Source organism: Gorilla gorilla, chromosome 9 (genome assembly GCF_029281585.2).
Source record: "Gorilla gorilla gorilla isolate KB3781 chromosome 9, NHGRI_mGorGor1-v2.1_pri, whole genome shotgun sequence".
In the NCBI taxonomy this organism is placed as follows: domain Eukaryota; kingdom Metazoa; phylum Chordata; class Mammalia; order Primates; family Hominidae; genus Gorilla; species Gorilla gorilla.
Genome location: NC_073233.2, coordinates 128,927,751 through 128,948,855, shown reverse-complemented (window position 1 = coordinate 128,948,855; position 21,105 = coordinate 128,927,751). Strand labels below are relative to the sequence as shown.

The following is a 21,105-nucleotide window of genomic DNA, read 5'->3' as shown; positions in this document are numbered from 1 at the left end:
GTAACCGTCCCCATGATTCAATTACCTCCCAACAGATCCCTCTCATGACACATGGGGATTATGGGAACTACAACTCAAGATGAGATTTGGGCGGGGACACAGCCAACCCATATCAACAGGTTAGGGATCAAACCCCTCCGGGCCATACCTTTGGAATTTTCTCCAACTCTCTTCACCAAAGAGTTTGTAATCTCAAAGAGTGAAGCAATACTTTGCAGAGTTCATTCAAAGGATCATAGTATCCTAAGAAGAGGGGAAGCTCTGTAGTACCTGGAATGGGTAGCATGAGGGCCGACAGCAGTGCTGGCAAACAGTAGTACTAAAGCAGCAGAGAAGCTTTACAAGCTACTGACATGCAGGAAGAGGAGGTCCAAGAAAGGTGCGTTTTCAAGCCTTCATGTTCCCAAGTTGCTACAGGTGCTTTACACACACAAACACACATGCACACATACATGCACACATGCCACAGCTCTTGTCAAAAATGTCTGTGAAAAGCACCATCCCATTATCACCCTCTTGGAGAGTCACTGTACACATTTGCATTATAAATGCTCCGCCAAGTTCTGCAAAAGAAAATAATGGCTTAAGTATATTTTGTGCAGCATGTTTGGCCATGGAACCCTTTGTCATGGACACCTTTTACCAAGTAACTGACTACTGCTCCACCAGACACAGGATTGCAGGGAGGCAAGGTTTCTCTAGATGTGGACTCAGGCTCAGAGGGTCCTGGAGAGTTCTTCACAAGGGGTCTGCAAATCCCCCTGTGCACCAAACCCTGAATAAACAACAGTTCTCAAACACATAGGTGCTACTTTAAAAAATATGCATCACTACCTATAATTTTAAAAATACTAATTTTTAATCACTTTATGCTAAATGTGTAACAATGACCCTATTTTATGGGAGCATGAAGAATATTTTTTCATTAAATAATTTATGTAATTGAAAAATGAAAAAAAAATTTATTGTTTTAAATAAAAATGAAAAAAAAATTTTCATTTTTTTAAATAAAAATGAAAAATTTGTGGATCAACCATACTTAAAGTAATTTTGACCCTATAAATAATGATGGCTGACATCTTTTGGTGCTTAATATGCATGAGTACTGCCCTAAATGTGTTATAGAGATTATGCTACTTAATCCGTATAAACACTGGGTGCAATGGCTCATGTCACTTTGGGAGACCAAGGTGGGAGGATTTCTTGAGGCCAGGAGTGCAAGAGCAGCCTGGGCAACTTAGCAAGACTCCATATTTACAAAAATAAAAAGAATTAGCAAGGCATGGTGGTGCATGCCTGTAATCCCAGCTACCTGGGAGGGAAGCTGAGGTGGGAGGATTCCTTGAGTCCAGGAATTCAAAGCTGCAGTGAGCTATGATTGTGCCACTGCCCTCCAGTCTAGGAGACAGAGTAGGACCCTAGCTCTAAAAAAAAATAAATTCTTATAACCACCTTATGAAATAAGTACTCATATTGTCATTCCCATTTTATAGTTGAAAAAATTAGGCTTAGTGAAGTTAAAGTGCTGCAATTTGTTGAAAGCACATGTTATAAAGTGGTAGAGTTGGGATTTGAATCCAGGAGCCTGAGTGCAGAGGCAGCGTGTTAACCACTAGGCTGTATCTGGCTCTCATTGGAATGATATGTCCTGAAGGGAATAAGGCACAAGCCGTGTGTTCTATCCTTTTCAGGGAAGAATGGGGACTTCTGTGTCCTGTTTCATGGCAGCTAATCCTAATCCTACAAACTCCTGAGAAATGTCTCTACAGACTTCTTCACAAGACTCTGCCCTCCCTTCTTCTTCATTAATTATGCATCTGGAAAAAAAAAAGTCAATTCAGCATTTGGAGGAAAACGAAAGCATGAAAGAAGGGACCTTACCTCACCTTTCTTTTAGGCTAAAAATTCACATTCTTTCCTCATGAAGTCACATCCATCTTCATAGCACCTCACCGGGATTTGGCCCAGAAACAATTGCAAAAAGCAAACTGACAGAATTACCAAGAGTTATGAAGCAAAACACTCCGTGCAGGGGAGATTTGGTGGGGGGGGGGGGGGGGGGGGCGCGTGTCAATGTGCCTTTCCTAAAAGAGGGAAGCACACGTGGCTCAGAGCTGAGGCCCCCTCACCTCGCTCTGGGTCATAATGCTGAATTATGTGCACTCCTCTTAGTCAAGGACAGGGGACATAATTTGAGTGAGTTAAGTTGTGCCCTTGAACCCATGGTGAGGCTTAATATCTATAATTTTAAAAATAAAAGCAGACACACCAGAGAGCAAAAGGAAGGCAAAAAGTGTTATGATGATCCTTCACACATAAAGATGACAATGACTGAAAAAGTGCAAGGCCTTGACTCAGCCCCAGAAAATAATCTCCTGAGTGTTCCTGCTTAGTGTCTCACATTGGAGTTGCTTTTGTCTTTCTTTCAGCATACAGAGTAGATTTTTGCTTGCACATAAACAGTGCTGCCCCATCCCAGATAGTATCCCACCAGGAAAATGGAACATAAAATTGCTTTCTTGAACTGTTTCTATTTTTGCAAGTTACTTTCCAGAATTTTCCCAGCATGTCTCAAGCAGAACTTTAATACCTCAATTCCTGAGGTGCAAAACAGTATATTAGAAATGATGTATTGGGAAAAACACTTATTTAGGATCTAGATGAGAGTTAACAACTTAACTGCCTTTTTAAGAGCTGCATTTAAACGCGTATATGAAGGTTTTATGGGAAAAACAAAACTTTTGACTAGTCAGCACTGTATTAATCTATTCTCAGACCACCCAGAGTGACAATACTTTGCATAATTTCTTTTATAGATTAGTCTGGAGCACAATGTTGTAGTGTAGGTATATGTATCTGTGTATCTATATGTGTGTGTGTTTTCGTAGCTAAAAATAGGGTGAAAGGAGAAGAAAAACAAGGACAGGAACAAAGAGAACTCCAGAGCAAGGTTAAAAATGCACACAGTGATGACATAACGCATTTATCCAATAGATCTCAAATTTAGCTCTCCAGATATTGATTCAAAAAAGGAAAAGAACCTTGTCAGTTCCCAGTATCTATAGGATAAAATTAATTGCTCAAGATATTTTTAGCTATTTTTGGCTCTAAGGTCAGATAGCCATTTTCCCCAGAGACCTGGGAATGGACAATGTAAGATGCGATGCACTGAACCTCATTGTCAAAAACTGTCTTTACAATGGAGCTAGTGAGTTTCACTGGGCTCCATCTCAGCTAATAACATCTTACCAAAGGGTACTTCCGTAAGAATAATTCTGCAGGGGTCCAGTATAATGTAGTCCATATAGCCAGCTCTCTGCTAATCAATAATGTGCAAACAATAAGGTAAGTCAAAGCCAGAAAAATTACAATAATAAAATAGAGTGGCTCGTTATCATCTAAGTGCAAGAAACTACATTTTGCCACTAAGTGCTTTCTAGACTTTTGATCCATTTGCATAATTTTTTTGTTGCTTTCCCATTAGCACCACAAATATTTGAAGGAGGATGTAGCTGACAGCAGTCTAGAAAAGGGCTCTTCTGGCCAGGCGTGGTGGCTCACTCCTATAATCCCAGCACTTTGGGAGGCTGAGGCAAGCGGATCACCTGAGGTCAGGAGTTCAAGACCAGCCTGGACAACATGGCAAAACCCCATCTCTACTAAAAATACAAAAAAATTAGCCAGGTGTGGTGGTGGGTGCCTGTAATCCCAGGTACTTAGGAGGCTGAGGCAGAAGAATTGCCTGAACCTAGGATGTAGAGGCTGCAGTGAGCCAAGATCACACCATTGCACTCCAGCCTGGGCAACAAAAGCAAAACTCTGTCTCAAAAAAAGAAAAGCAAAGGGCTCCTTTTCCTCCTCCTCCTCCTCCTCTCCCTCCCTTCTTCTTCTTCTCTTGATCTTCATCATCATTATAATGTCTACCATTTCTTGGACCCTTCTTATTTACCAAGCCCTGTACATATGTACTTTACATGTGTTACCTCTGTAATCCTCCCAGCAAAACTGTAAGAAGTTCTATTTTATTTTTTTAAAAACTGGGGATGAGAACCATTAAATGAATTGCCCAGAGTACTACCAGCTCATACGTGGGAGAGGCAGAATTGACTCAGTTCTGACTTTCCATTGTGCCAAGCCACCTGTATACGTCTACACTTTAATTAGGAAGATTTTTCCCCCTGATTTCTTGTAAGCACTTTCTAGTTTGGATGACTTCCTTCCAAATGCCACATAGGACTAAAAAGCATTTGGGTAAAAACTCTGATTATTGATCTTTTGATTAGATTTCTTTAGTAAAGAAAAGCAAAACACTTCTCAAGCCTTTTACTGTGTTGGTGGCAACAGTGCAATCTGAGTTCTTGAAGACTGTCTTCCAGATTTCCTTTGACTAACACATTCTCATTAAAACTACTTATCTGCATTCCTTTAACTGGGTTACTGCTGCTTTTATACACTTGTGATTGGCAGATACTTTTTGGGTTGTTTTCTGCTTGTACCTGTTGTAGTCCATCGTTGATAGTACAAGTGACTCCCTCCACATACTACAGGTGCACCTAAATCATGAGACCCTGTAGGAAAAGTTTCTTTGCTGGCATAAAATCAATAGTTCAGCCTCATAGAATACCTGAGGCCATGTCCATATGATTAAAAACACTGCTTTGAAAATACAGTTGAGAAAGTGTTTTTCCTGGTCAATGATTGAACTTGAGGGACAGCTTAGTTCACCTGAGCTACAGGAAATTTCACTCCATCTTGTATTTAAAGACTTATCCATATGGAAATATGTAGAGCTGGTCCATTCACTTTTACTACTGTGAGTTGCTGCATTGTATTGATTAAGTCATAGTTTTCAAAATCCATCTTTTTATTGATATACTTTTTAAATTGCTTCCAGGTGTTTTGGTTGTGTCTGTTTTGCTGTTACCAGCTATTGCAGTGAATATTTGTTGTCAATGTCTACTTGTGAACGTTTGCGAGAATTTTTCTAGAGTATATTCCAAGATATGGAATTGATGGGTCGTAGAATGTTCCTCACTTTACCTTTACTAGATATTACCAAATTGTTCTCCAGTTTACCACCTACCAGAGGTAGATACATGAAAGTTTCCTATATCCCACCTCCTTACCAGCTTTGGTACCATCAGATTTTTGTTTATTTATTTTGCTTACCTGATGGATGTAATGTATTATTTCATTGTCGTTTGAAGGTCTTCAGGTTCTGGACAAAAGCTGACTTGGTAGCTTTGTGAGAACATAACCTTGTTCTAAAGGAAGTGGATAGTTCATGAGAAGAATTTATTCAATTAGGTCCCGATGACTATGATAAAAGAAATCAATCACCACCAGTGCTTTAAGCACTTTTTAGTTTTCTGTTTTTTTTTTTGAGACAGGGTCTCACTGTGTCACCCAGGCTGGAGTACAGTGGTGCAAATTATAGCTCACTGTAGCCTCAAATTCTTGGGCTTAAGCAATCCTCCTGCCTCAGCCTCCCGAGTAGCTAGGACTACAGAGGCACACCACCATACCCAGCTAATGAGCACTTATATTTAAAATAAAAATGAGGCCAGGCATGGTGGCTCATGCCTGTAATCCTAGCGCTTTGGGAGACTGAGGTGGGAGGATGGCTTGAGTCCAGGAGATCTAGGCTACTGTGAGCTATGATGGCACCACTACTCTCCAGCCTGGGTGACAGACAGAAACATTGTCTCTAAAATAAATTTTAAAAATAAAATAAAAATGAGTTGCTGGTATTCATATTTTGACAAGTCATAAAAAGTTCTTTCTCTTTTCCTATGCTGCATAACCTTTTCCTATTCGGATTGAGTTATGAATTTGGTGCTACTCCAAAATAAATAATTGCAGATTGGCATTTGTTGGTATGGGGAAAGCATTTACTTAGAAATTTGAAGGCTGGCTTTAGACAATGGCCTGAACTTGCAGGAACATAAACATGCTTTAAGATGTTCCGAGTTGCTTGCGGTGGGATGGGATGGGAACTTTGGTCTCTGCTGCAGAGGCAGGCTAGAAGCTAGGCAGGCAGGAACCTGTGCAGGGGCCCCTGAGGATGGACCACGCCTTGGAGAGCAGTCACAACTCTTGAGCCCAATTAATTAGCTACCTTTTAATCTGCTTTTATTTTCCTTTGTTATCTCTGGGCCTTTTCGTTTAGCCTTACTTTACCATTTCAGCTTTGTTGCAGCTGTGCTTTAGGGAATTAAGGAAAATTTTTAAGTCAACTTGAGTTTCATTTGTGCAAGAGCAAAAGTGGCCCCCTAAACAAAGATGGCAACAGTGATTTGTGACAAGACTCCAAGGGGAAGATGAGTCTCGAGGGGATGGAAATCTGGTTATCATATCCAGACTCCCATTCTCATGTACAGATTCCACCTCCGTTGCAATCTTGGAAGATTTTATTTAAGTGAGACTGTGGGGGTTCTTAGAATCTCCCACAGAGGCCCCTGTGGCAAGGTGAATCTTGGCTGACTCAGCTGTGAAATGAGCTGCTGCTTCTTTTATTTCCAGGGAGCCAGCATGTTGTCCCAGAAAGACCAGGATCTTTGAATTCTGGCAAACTTGAGCTCAGATCCATGCTGGGAGAAGTTTGTGAACTTGGACAAAGTCCTTACACTCTCTGAGCCTCCAACTCTTCAGCTCTAAAATGAGGGTAACAAGACTACCTTAGAGAGTTAATCTTGATGATTAAATATGATAGCTTATATAACAGTGGCTAGCTTATGCCTGGAACACAATAGACACGAAAGAAACATTCATTTGCTTCTCCGCCCCCCTACTTCACCCCTATGTCTTGGGACCAGGTTTCCACAGTAGCTGGTGCCTCCACACCCCCAGACTCCAGGATCCTTGGTTGTGGGTCTCCTGGCACCAGGCCTTGTGTGACCCTCCAGGAGCTGGCCTCTTCCTTGTCGCATTCCTGACCTCTGCTCTTGGGTGGCACCTGACTTTTTTTTTTTTTTTTGAGACAGAGTTTCACTCTTGTTGCCCAGGCTGGAGTGCAATGGTGGGATCTCGGCTCACTGCAACCTCCGCCTCCCAGGTTCAAGCAATTCTTCTGCCTCAGCCTCCTGAGTAGCTGGGATTACAGGCATGTGCCACCATGCCCGGCTAACTTGGTATTTTTTTTAGTAGAGACGGGGTTTCTCCATGTTGGTCAGGCTGGTCTCGAACTCCTGACCTCAGGTGATCTGCCAGCCTCAGCCTCCCAAAGTGCTGGGATTACAGGTGTGAGCCACCGTGCCAGGCCTACGACTGACTTTTAATGATGAACTCAGTATTATACCTCCTTAACACAAAGAAATCACTCTATTGATGGCAATTTCAGGTATCACAGCAGGTGTATGGGGGAATGCTGTATTTGAGGACAGCAGAATCTTGCAGTAATTAAAACTAACTGCCAGTGCATACCTTTACATCCACCTCAGGGCAAGCTATGGTATTCAATTCAAAGTGAATGGATTTTTCACTGATCGTTCCCAGGGACAATTGATGTCCTCACCTGCCCTTAAGGCAACTGTCTCTCCTCACAACTGAAAGAGACTTAGGACCTATAGATGGGATTATGGATCTCCTTGACATGCTTTGATCTTGAATTAAAATGCCTCCAATGGCTGCTGGCTTGGGTGGCTGACTATGGAACTTTTCATCTCTCAGCTACCATTTCAAATTTGCCCCTGCAACAGCATTCTTCTCCTGGAAGAAGGCAGCCTCTGATAAGGAATTTGAATGGGGCCTCAGCCATGTCCCTTACCCGTGGACACTCAGCTAGCTGGAAACAGCTTTCCTTCCGGCATGGTAGTCTCAATGGAGGAACTGGAGATCAAACCAGTTTAATCTCTGACCTGCACACTGGCCACCTAGCAGGGTTCTGTCTTTAGGGCAAGAAGGATCTGAAATAATTCATGCTGTTCTCAGCACAGTGTTCTTTCTCCATAGGAGGCTATCAGCTGCTGAGGGCTACCAATCTGACATACTTCCCTAGCTCTACATAGAGACTAAAATACCATTTAAGCCTTATTCCAACATTTCTCAAATCACGTGGGTATTACCAAGCATGAAATTATCATCTAAAAACTCAATTTTAAAGAGCTGGTTCTTTGGGAAAAATAAGAAAGAACATTTCTTCCTGTTTACTCTGAGATTTGCTTTTTTCCCCCCAATAATGTGGTTATTGCGTCTTTCTTAATCTTTAGCGATTAGGCTTGAATTTTCACCTAGTGTCCAATTTGCTCATAAATCTCTTCATTTTGCATAATTTAAATGTTTTGGCCAACTTCATGGTTTAATAATGAGAAATAAAATTGGAGCCTTAATGATTACTAAGAAGGGAATTTTCATTTCATTTGGAATTAAAAGAGCTGTTAAAGAAGCAGACATCCCGTCAGACAGGCTGCCACTGCCTTAGCTGGAGCATGCCAAATGCAGCTTGATACTATACATTTCTTTATGCTCAAGGTATTCTCCAATAGGATTACTTGAAAAAATCCCTCAACCCCATCCCTGCTTACATCCACCTGATTGCTATGCCCCTATTGATTAGCTGTGCACTATTAATTGAATACAGGCCATCTGAGAAGCCCCCAGGTCCCCCGTGTGTTGTTCTCTTGCTGCCCAGCAGAGCCAAGGCAAGTTATCCAGCTCCAATATGCTTCAACACAAGTTGTATAATGGGGGCCCTGAGACCACAATTATCAGATAACTAGGCAGTAGAGAGTACTGTTTCAGCACTTCCACCTGAGCAGACTTAAACTTAAAAGAGAGACAGAACTATAAAAAGTTTTAAAACCATTTTCTAGTAAGTTTACCCACTGGAGAAAGATATCTGCAGCATGGCTATAGAGCCTAGAATTCCCTCCTTGTCCCAGAGCTGGGAGGAAACCCTAGCTGGGTAATTCCCCTTGTGAAGAGAGAGGAGCTCTGGTTTCTTTTGCTTGTGTAGAATACAGTGGGTCCTCTGAGACAGTCAATGGGGAGACCGCTTGGCACCGGGTAGAAGAATGGGAACTGGCTTGAGATCGACTAACCCATTTCTGTTGGGGGCTTATTGGAGAGTTCCCCAAAAAAAAAATCTCAGATTCTTCAGGCGTGCCCCAGGCCATCTTTCCTCACCACATACCACTTCTTTCTAAAGAGTATCTCACAACTACTATTTAGCATTTAATCACACATTGTCTTGGGTTAGAAGGCTTTGTACAAATAGACTTGACTTTCAAAACAGATTGTAAATGCCTCAAGGGCAAGAAATTTGTTTTTATATTTTTTGTGTTCACTCATTTATTAATTGATAAATGAATGAGTGATCAATCTATTCATTATTCCAGCACCTGCTGTACTGAGAGCATTGTGCAAAGTTTGTGTCTCTGTGCTCCAGGGGCTCCAGAGAAGTGTGCTCCCTAATTTCTGCCTTCCAGTAGCTCACAGTCTTGTTGGATAAGCTTGATGTACATGGAAAGATAATAATGCAGTAGCCTACAATAAGAACACAATGACTCAAAAACACATAAAAATGACTAGAAGAAAAAATGTTAATAGTGTTTTTAGGTACTGCATTTGGGGTATTTTGTTTCTTTCTTCTACTTTTTGGATTTTCTAAATTTTCTATAATGTATGACTATTACTTTATTTAGTGGAAAAAAAAACTCAAGTATAAATTAAGTACCAATACAATATATAACAAAAATGTCAAAAAAGCAAATTAAGATTCAGGGCCAAATGAGTCATCCAGAAAGTGACTTCCTTCCACTGGGCTTTGCTTTCTGTATCCCTTAGTGCCTAGGACAGAAATGTGGACATAGTAGGTGTTGAAGGAACATTTTTTGGACCATATAATAAATACTGGTTGAATATCAAGTTTGTTAGTTGATTGATTCATTTGCTGTTATGCCTCTTGTAGTCATATCTTTCATTATTAAAGAAATCTCTTCTATTGCTTTCTGTGTTTCCAATCTCTTCAATGAGATCATGTTTTTGTCTTACATATTATTTCCCCCTTGCACTATGGTTTGTCTCCTTACATGGCACATATTGGTACTTTTGTCTCCTCTTTGGAATGTTAGTCTGAAGGCAGGCCCCATGGCCTGATAATCGTAAGATGTCAAGGGTGGGTTGAAAAGGACTTTTACTAAAAAAGAGACTTTTGAGCCAGGCAGCTGTGTTCAAATCCTAATTCCACCACTGACTGCCACATTGATGCTGACCAAGTGACATAGTTTTCTTTTCTGTAACATAAGGAAAATAATATCTACCTGCTATGAATATTAAAATAGCATATATAAAACAGAGCACCTCATCTGGCAATTATTAAATACTCAATAAAATGTAGCAGTTACTATTGTTATTATACTACTCTTATATGATTATTATTATAACAAGTCACCTAGTCTGACCTCTCACAAAATAAAATAATCTTCTTCGATATTCTTAATTTGTTAAGGTAACTCTGAGAACATTAACTCACATATTACAGTGATAAGGAGCTTGTTGCTTTGTTTAAAGGTTCTTTCTTTCATTGATCTTTATTCTCTATCTCAGCAATATGCACCATTAGTTCTAGGGGCTACAGAGAAGAAAAAGTCTACAACCTTTTCCACATGGCTTCATCCATCTTCATACCTCTCAGCTGTATCCACAAAGCTCTCTCCCTCTCCACCAATTCAAATGTAGCATTTAATAAATGTTTATGGATTTCAATTGATAGATTACCTTTGTGGTCTCAAGGGCTTGGGTATGGTCCTAATGGTAGGGGAATAAACTAAAATGGTGCACTGACTGTGGGAGGGTCCTTCTGGTTTACCAATCTGGGTGGCAAACTTCTAGATCTCTAAGGGCCTATGTACAATTTTCCTCAATTAGATTGTTATCTCTGCTCACTGAATATTGCTTTCTTTCTCTGGAAGAAAAATCAGAGCATCTGGTAGCTTACGTCAACTAAATGACTGTCCTGGCTAGTTGATGTGTGCTATGCTAAAACCATAAACCCTCATTGCTATTAATAATAAGAAACATTGTCAGAGAACCTAATAAAAACTCTTCTTCTAGTAAAAGTCCATCATTTTTCTTTGTTTTTTTGGAGAGAAAGTCTTACTCTGTCACCCAGGCTGGAGTACAGCGACATGATCTTGGCTCACTGCAACCTCTGCCTCCTGGGTTCAAGCGATCCTCCCACCACAGCCCCCCAGGTAGCTGGGACTACAGGTGCACACCACCACGCCTGGCTAATTTTTGTATTTTTTTGTAGAGACAGGGTTTCGGCATGTTGTCCAGGCTGGTCTTGAACTCCTAGACTCAAGCAATCTGCCCACCTTGGCCTCCCAAAGTGTTGGGATTATAGGCATGAGCCACCTCGACCAGCCAAATGCCATCTCTTAAGTTGTATCTTTAGCATCACTCATCATTTATGAGCATTTATGGAAGCAGGTTGTCTCAAAAACTAATGTAAAAGATGAGGGGTGAACAAAGTTATAGAATCACAGTGATTTGTCTGCTTCAACAACAAAAAGCAAGAGTCCTAGCTCTTAAAAAATCAAGCATATTTGGAAACTTGCCTGGGTTTTATCCTTTCTGGAATCAGGTGATGTGATGCAATAAAAGATATCCTGGAAATGGAAACAGAGAGAACAGGGCTCTAATCTTTGCCCTTCATCTTGAAGCTTTTTCACTAACTGTGGCACTCTGGGCATGTCATTTTCACTTTCAGAAATCTTCATTTTCTCTCCTGAAAATAACATTTAATTCATGGGGCTATCACAAGGATTAAATAAATAAAGGTTTTTGGCAGGTAGGAGATCCTGGAGAAATACTGGTTCCTTCTCCCAGTGTCTCTCCCTTTTTTTTTTTTTTTTTTAAGCCAAACACTAACACTTAGAAAAATTGCAGCATTTTTCTAAACTCGTCAAAACTGGCCAGACTTCCCAATATGGTAATCACTCTAAATGCCAGAGCTATAATTTGTTGCCCTTCAAACCATGATGATGTTTCACATTTTAAAAGCAAACCACCAAGGGGAAATGTGTCTGTTTTCCTGGCAACTAAGGAGGAAACGTAGATTGATTTTGATTATTTCGGTAAGGAAGACTGCATCTGCTCTGAGCAAGCACCACCTTGCTGGACTTATATGACAATGGATAGCCCAGTAACCAAGTTTTGGTAATTTTATTTTGGAGCACAGATCACTTTTTGAGGATAATGAAGAGAGAAGGGAGAAGGCTGATTGATTTTTTCAAAGCTGGCTTGGGAGTTGGGAGGCTGAATTCTTCTAACCCGTATAGAAGGCATGCAGCCAGTGGGAAGAAAACATTCCCTCATACCTACCGTTTGTAACCAACTCTGAACCACTCTACATATATTATCAACTCTCTCTCCACTAGGTTCGTGCCCAGTAAAGTAAATGAAGTCATATTTTTGTCTGGTATAAATTATTAAGTAGTTCTTTGCATGGTTGCTTTAAATCAAAGGTGTATTAGCATATCCTGCCACTCAGTTTCACACCTGCTGCATTTTTATGTGCATTTGCTCTCAGTTGAATTTGCCTCATTCATTCATGCATTCATTCATGGGAACCAAATATGTGCCAGGAATCCTACACACTGTGAAAGATAAAAGGTGAAAAAAGGATTTTCTCTATACTTTAAAGACCTCACTGTGGTAGGTGGGAGTAAGGGGGCCAGCATATGTGTCACATATAATTTAATGTAGCAGGTGATAAGGGTCGTAAAAAAAAAAGATTGAGAATGTTCAGGAGAGGGAGAGGTTATTGCTTCCTCCCTTGGTGATGGGGATCAATGAAGACTTCACAAGGGAGGTGGTATTTAAGCTAGATCTGAAATATGGGTAGGCTTTGGCAGTGTAGAGATGAATGGGAAGGGCATCCCAGGAGCTAGGAACTTCCAGAGCAAAGGCCCAGAACATGGGATGTGGAGGGTCAGTATGGGGGAGTGGGGGATATGGTTTGACTGCTGTGTGGGTTGGAAGGGAGGTAAGAAGTGTCAGGAGAAGGTTGAAAGATCAGCAGGGGCCCAATCGGGGAGACCTTTGAATCCTCTGAAAATAATGACAGCCTTAGCAAATTTGCTGTTTTATTCAAAACAAGAGATAGGCTACCTGAGTAAGAATGTTTCTGAATTCTGTACTTTATTGGTCAATCCAACCACTCAAATTGTAACAATTTTGTTGTCTGAGCTTTTTGAAAATGATTTTCTGCTTAAAATGATGAGGCTATTGATAAGAATGGAGTTTAAGTGAAAGCCGGCCTGCACCGCTCTTGTTCGTTCTGGCTGTGTTCTATCACACTATCAGCACGACATTTTTTCTAGTCACTTACTAATGCTAGAGGAACTTTCTTTTGCAGCTGATGGAGGTAGAGTGGTAATAGGTTTTAAGAAGTCAGCTCAGGCATCTTATCACTCATCTGGGAATGGGGAAAAACACCTTTTACCTCATGCATCTACATATACATTCACCTTAGAAATAAATTACATCAAAGACCATTCAGTGAGAACTAAGCCTCCAAAAGCCAGAAGACTAAAGCCAGCAGTGTTACCTAGAAGCACAGAGAAAGGCTGAAGCGATAATGGGAAGAGTCTTCTGTCTTTTGAAAGGGACATTAGGAGGATGGACAGGAACCTGCTACACACACATCATACAACACACACACTACACACACACCACACACACGCTGACAGGAGCCGGAAAATCTGTGCTAAACTGCTACACACACACCACACACTCTTACACACACACACTACACACATATACACACCCACTTGGTGCACACACACTACACCCACACTGACAGGAACCTATAGGTCTCTGTTAAGCTGCTACACACATACATCACACACACATGTACATACCCACACACCACACACACACCCCACACACACACACTGAGAGGAAGCTGTAGGTCTGTGTTAAACTGCTACACACACACACCACACCACACACACACACACACACATATACATACCCACACAGCACACAAATACACCCACACACACCCCACACCTCCGACCCCACACACACATACAATGACAGGAACCTGTAGGTCTACTCTAAACTGCTACACAAATACACATCCCATGCTCTCAGACATGACACACACACATATATACACCCACATACCCCCCCACACCCTACACCACACTCATACACACACCACACACACCCTGACACTCATACATACACTCACACACCACACATTCACACACCACACACACACATATGCCACCCCACACTCACATACATGTCACACACACACAGTGGCAGGAACCTGTAGGTCTATGCTAAACTGCTACGTACTCTCATGCACACACATCACACACTCACATACCATATACACACCCATACACCGCGCACGCACACACACACACTGGCAGGAACCTGTATGTCTGTGCTAAACTCCTACACATACACACCAGTTTAGTTTATATAAGAAGGGAAAAATCAGCAAAGAAAAATGACTTCAAGTCTCTCTATGCTGAACTATTTCTCATCTGATCCTCCGTAAGCGGGTTTTAAAGTGCTGTCAGCACTTGAGCTTGAGGGCACAGTCTCCTGGTAACGACAGCCTGTGCTGTCCACCTGTTTGTGACTTCTCTCCGTTGACCTTCACATTTGACCAATCTTAGTGATTTAAAATGCTTTTGTAGCCCACTCGGTGCTGTAGGACTACAGATGATGGAAATGGAAGTTACATTTTATTATTTTTAATGGAAAAGCTACTAAGAAGCTAATCGGAACAATCCAAGTAGAATACCTTTCCAGGTAGACTCCTTGTGCTATGAGTAACAGGATGGTTAAATGGACTGAAAAGGAAGACAGTTCTAAATGTTCCCATACATCAGAAATTTGGACGTTTGGTTCTGTACTAATTTTTACACTGGCTCCAGACCTTCAGTACTGTGTTCTTACTCCTTCTCCCAATTTTAAAACTCTTTGATCTTTTTTTTTTTCTAAAAAGAGCTCCCAATCCACTTCAGACAGTTTCATTGCTTGTTTCAGTTAGCCTTTCTGTATTCTGTAGGGCTAGGCTGTTTGTATCTGCAGCTGATTCCACTAATACAACTTAAAGAAGCCAAGGGATGAGACATTGGTGAGAATCTCTAGTGTTGGCAGCAAACAGGAAGAAGCATCGTTTGAGAGCCAGAATTCCTCAAAAAGGGACGAACTGGGTGAAAACAAAACAACAGCTACAACAAACTGTCTTTCATCAGAGGGGTGCGGAATTCATCAACATGAATTAACCATATTTCACTCCAAGGGCAATGAGCAAGATCTTATTTCCCAGACATCAAAAAAATAAATTAATTAACAACCCAAACACACAAACAGTCCTGCTTCCTCCACCCAGCCTTCCTTTGCTCTTTTAACTACTTAGAATCTTGAGCTCCTCTGAATTTCTACATGGTTAATATTCCAAACCACACACTGTAGCACTTTTATTGTTATATTTTGTGTGTTTTTTTTTTCAGTTTCTTACAGGTAAGCTTAGTTTTTTCCTTCAAGCAGAGTATAGATCACTGCTTCTATGTCTTATTTCTGGCAAGATCTAATGTGGTGCTGGGTGCTAGGTAAATACCCTCTCCAGGTCACTCACCAATCTATGGAAAAGTGCCAGTGTTCCCTGACAACCAAGAGACAACATTTGATTGGGCACAAGGAATACTGAAGAATGGGCAAGATCTTCAGCTAATTTTCTACAGGAGGATCTTTTGCCCTAGATACAGATGATGGAGGGATTTGTCATCCATCATCTGTATCTAGTCTAACTTTTAAATAGGACCAAGTCCCCAGTTGGTACACCATCAGTCACAATGCACTGACATGCTTCGGTAAATCCTGGTGAATGAAATAAATATATGCATATGCTTAGTTAACCTATGGCTATAGTATATGCTCAATTTTTTTATGACCCTTCTTGGGGCCTTAATTTTCTGCCACTTCTGGTAGAGAGCTTATTTTTTACTTCGTTGCCTTCATAGACTCCTTTCTTTCTTGATCTCAGCATTAGTTCTGCTGTTTGTTGAATGGTAACATTCGTATTTGTTTAATTCATTCTCCAGATTTGGAAATTAGTATGAAATTCATAAAACTTGAATGATAATGTTCTTACGGTAGTGGCGGAATTTCTCTTGCTTGATTGCCCTCAAATTACAACAAGCTTGTTGACCATGTAGGCTCTAAAATTCGGAGTTTTTTTTTTCCTTTGGAAGCCACACCCAGTAACAACTTTTTCCCCTATGGGAAAAGTCTTAGGAGAGCATGCTATCCCCAGCCTTTGAGGCAAACCTTAGGATGGGCAGGTTGTCAGTTCCTGAGGGCACTCTCTGTTTGGCCACTGTGGGGACCTGCCTGTGGGGAGAAAGTCACCATTCACCGAAAGGCAAAGGAATTACTCATGGCGCTTTAATTTCTCTTTGAGAAGGCCCCATAGGAAGCATTAGCTATAAGCAAAATCTTTTTATGAAAAGATTCCTTCTCTGAATTTTCCAAACAGGCCTCTTTGTTATTACCCCAAGAGAGCTGACAACTAGTCAGGCACTCAAATCTCCCTTATCATTTCCAGACTGTTTTACCTTGCTGTGAACACCCCATTGGTGGGAGGGCCACAAATGAGTCTCTCAAGCTTCTCTCAAACCACCAATCTGGTGTTTCTGAAATGCCCCAGCCCTTTTCTGGCCTTGTGTACTTGACTCCTACAACATGGGGAAGTTCCCCCTTGGATTCCAAAAGAAAATTAAACTCCTTGGAATCCAAAACTAAGAAACTTTCACAGAGTGGCCCCAGGTGGATTGGTTATCATGATATTTCAGTCTCACCTAACCAATAAGAGAGCTGGCTGGCAAGTTCCCAGGAAGAATATTCTCATATGAGCAGTGGATTAGAGGAAGCCAAAAGATTTTCGGCCCTCTCCATGCTCAACTTACACTCTACCTGGTTTCTGAGGTGAGATCTTGTGACGGTTGGGGCCCTGCAAAGCAATTAAAAGAAATAAAGCAAAGTATTATATTTTAATTGATGTAATCTTCAAGCTCCCAGTGGAATCTGGGGTGATATCTGACTAGAGTTACCCTAGGTATCAATAGATGACTATTCTGTGAAAGTGCATTTAGGAAGACAAAACCCTAGGAATCCTGAACTTCATTAACATATGTATCCGCTTTTGGGGATGGGGGGGCGGATTGGCTCAGGCTCCTAGGACTAAAAATTGAAAGAAGCCACCTAGACTTTTCTGGGATCTGAACAAAGAGCCAAAGCGGGTGGGGGAGTAGAGAGGGAGGTGGAGAGAAGGAGACAGAGAGGGCAGGTGGAGGGGAAGACAAAAAGTGGGTTTATGATTTTATTTGCTTTTCAAGTCTAGTACCTGGATATTAGACACACTGAACCATACTTTCTAAACCCAAACAGCTGTCATCCATCACTAACATTTCAGGGTTTGTTTCTGTTTTATTGTAAATATTCCAGTTGAAGAAAGATAAACAGACAAGAAAAAACTGCTTTATACAGTATACAGAGTCAGATAGAAAATACAGAATGGAAAAGAAAGCCAACAACCAACAGATAAAAAGTGGAACCAAACCAAGGAAGAGTATTAGCTGGTTGCAAATTCACCCACTAGCTTGAGCAAGGTGCGGCCCTGGTCTCAGCAGCTAACAGAAACCGTCTAGTGCTGGCAGTCTTATCTTGATTCCACACGGAGAAAGAAACAGACTATAAATGATGCATGGGGACATTTATTTCACTAATCCATTAAAAAAAGTTTGCTATTGATCAAGATAGCCTGCTCATAAAAACGAGTTTTTTTAAAAAACCACCCTTCCCGCCCCAAATGTGATCTGACAGTAGGAACCACGTTGTCTGTCAGAAGCACAGGATGGAGCTGCAGGTTGGAGCAGAGTGGCACCATTGGGGTTTGTTGTCAGCTGGCCTTCGGGTGCCCTTCCCACCAAATCCACGTTTCTCCACGAGGATCAAGGCAAGGTTTAAAAAAAGACACAAGTGTCTTGCACAGCTTGTTGTCATTTGACGGTTAAAGAGAAAAAAGATAAAGGATTCAAATTCATGAGTGAGGTCAGGTGAGGACAAAACGAGTATCCCTCACAGGAATAATCAGGGTACCATTTGGCCCCCAGGACGGCAGCCCTAACTGATTGTCCTGGCATAACGAGGATGCCGACCAACCCAAATGGCAAAAACATGAATTAAGCTCGTCATCTTCCAAAGATGTCTTTATTTTAGTACATTTGCAACAGCAACAAAAGTGAGGACAATTCCATTCAAGGTGGTGGCAGCGGTGGTGGAGGTGGAGGTGGTTGGTAGCGGCTGTTTGTTTCTCTCTGAATTTTCTAAGTTTACAATCAGAAATTGCATAGAATTTGTTTTCCATCAGCCAATGAGAACTCTCTGCGTGAAACTCCCAATTGGTGAAGCCAAGCAAAGGTCAAGCAGCTGTAGAAAGCCTCACCCCTCCCATCAGATGTGTGTTCTGGACTCTGCAAACTTCTCACATGGAGAGCAGTCACTAGCAGTCACCTGGTAACCTGGACAGCATCAGTAACTCCTATTTGGTGGACGGAAGAGAAGTTAAATGCTTTACCTAAAGTCATACAAGGTGGGAGGGCTACTGCTCAAGCTGAGGTGACGACTCAAGGGTTCCTGGTTCCCAGGCCCGTGTATTGACTAGGAGACTCCACCTCTCTCCCAGGAACCTAGCAAATTCTTGAATACTTAAGGTCTTTCTGTTGAATAAATACACACACGCACATGCGCGCACACATACACACACATACACTTGCACCCAGGTCTCACGTCTAAGTAGCAAGAAACCACCCAATCCATGATAGTCTTGGGGGTCTGGCTTCATAGGCAACCACTCATTTGAGTTTGGTTGAAAAGAGATACAGTTGACAAAGTATGCACCATACCAACGGGGTGGCCTAGTCCTTCCGCCTCTGTGAACGGCACGTTCCACCGGAAGCCAAGGCCATGGTATGGGAAAATTCTATCTGCTCTTTCCGCTCCTTAAACGAAGTCCTAGGATACTTTGTGCATTGTGTTCTCCTCCCGTCTGTCTTCAGAGACTACATTCACAAAAAGATCAAATCAAACCCAATAATAGTGACAGAAAGAGAAAGGGAAAGAAAAGACAGATTAACCCTTGACATTCCAGGCGTTTCAAGGTCTGAGTATAGGATGAGTTAATTGCTTTTTGGCATCTAAAAGTTTACTGCAATGGACTTTTATTTGAGACTCTCCATCTGATTCTTCCCAAGACCCCTTCTCCTGTGCTCCTGCAGGCCCCTCAGTCACCATACAGAGAGTTAAGCACCTGAAATCGGATGCACTGGTAACGCAATATTCCAAAATTCAGGAAAAAGAAGAAATAGGGATTATTTAGGCTTCCATTCCCTAACCCAGCCTCCCCCTCCAAAAAACACAAAACAAATTAACAGGACTGAGAAGATGACAAAGAAGAAAAGGAGAGGAGGAAAGAAAAGGGAAAAGAACATTAACAAAAATATACAAATCCAGAAAAGAAAAACTTCCCTGTTTAATTTTTTTTTTTTTTCTGTAAGAACTAGACGGAGGGTACATTGGCCCCTGACTAGGGGGAAATTCAACTGATGATTCCACCAATTCATTGGACTGGTCTGGGTAGGGACCCCCCACCCTATACTCTTGTTATTTTGGCGAGAGGGAAAGACCCACTGGGAGAAGATGGGTCCTTGTGCCCAGGAGGGAGGGCCGTCCTTTGCCCTTTAGGTGCAATGTTTCCGGGTGGACCCTGCTCCCTGACCGGGCGCGGTCTCTGGCTGGGGCGTCAGGCTCCTTGATCTTTTTGAAAAGTGACTGGATCCGAAATCTGGAGAGGTGTCGACGCTGTACAAGTTCCGGCTGGCGGCTGACAGCAGCGCCCGCCCCGCCCCGCCCGTCCCCTCCCGCCCCGCCCGGCCTCTGCGCGTCCTGTGGCCTCCGGGACTACTCGGGCTCGCTGCTGTTGGTGGTTTTCTCCCACTCCAGGCTCTCCTCGCTGCGGGCGGGCGACGGCCGTGCCCGCAGGCCCTGGAAGCGGCGGCACTCGGGGCAGACGCGGATGTGCGTGCAGCCGCGGGCCACCAGGGCGGCCTCCTGCGCCAGTCTCTGCGCGAGCTGGTCGGGCTCCCCTGCCCCGCACAGCTTCCCGTTGCTGAGCGTCGCCGTGCCCCGGGGTCGGCGCTCGTCGGGGATGGGGGGCCGGGGCGGCGGGACTGCGGCGCGCCGCCGGCGGGGGTGGATACTGTCCTGACACAGGATGATGCTGCGCAGCTCGGTCACCATCTCCTGGCAGACGGACACCTGGAGGAGACAGCGAGGTCAGGGCCCAGCCTCTCAACCAGCCCCCGTGGGCCCCCTGCGAGTCCGCTGGGATGAGGGATGAGGGGGGCAGCGGTCACAGAATCGTGTCATCTTAAGTATGAAGATGATAAAAGCCTTTCAGTCCATCTCCTCACTCCACTCCCATTTAATGTTCAAACACCCTCCATACCATATTCAAGAGCCCCACCAGCTGGTCTCCAATCTTTGTTTGAACACCTTCAAAGACAATGATCTCACTTTTTTTTTTTTTTTTTTTTTTGCACATTTCCATTAAATGCTGCTTCCTTTTACCGAGCTAACAATTTCTGTCCCTGAAATTTTCATTCATTGATCCCAGCTAAGTTTGGACCTTGAAGCCTACTAAATAAATAATTCCTCCACCACATGTCAGTCTCTCAAGTATTTGAAAAGGCCACCATGTCTCTATGAACATTCTGTTCCTTAGGCTAAGGATTCTTATTTCTTTTAGCCAACTGGTTATAGCAAGAGGTGGATGTATCCTCATGATAACCAAAACAAGAGGAGGGTAATACAAAGCACAAACAGTATAGTATGTATCACACCCAGTGGGTCTGGGGCAGACTTGAATTCAAACCCACTAATATTTCTGTAGCAACATCTCACACCTTTTGAGATAAAGGCCACAAACATCAGTCAAGCCACGTCGCCACTGAGTGCATTTGCATCAAACTTACAAGGAACTTGGAACTCTCCAAGCTTTTTAGGTGTCAGAACTGT

The 21,105-nt window shown here is 42.5% G+C and overlaps 1 protein-coding gene across 3 annotated transcripts in view; it reads right to left on the bottom strand.

Annotated features, from left to right (window-relative positions):
* Positions 1-17,336: 17,336 nt before the first annotated feature.
* Positions 17,337-21,105, bottom strand: part of GRIK4 (glutamate ionotropic receptor kainate type subunit 4) — a 477,203-nt gene continuing 473,434 nt past the window's right edge. For 2 of the 3 annotated variants that reach the window (XM_055356137.2, XM_055356138.2), the window contains exon 20: positions 19,893-20,346. In XM_055356137.2, the coding sequence (XP_055212112.1) occupies positions 19,990-20,346 (357 nt within the window). In that variant the 3' untranslated portion in view covers positions 19,893-19,989. Of the gene's footprint in view, positions 20,347-21,105 lie in introns of all 3 variants that reach the window. The other variant, XM_031016481.3, reaches the window with a different exon arrangement.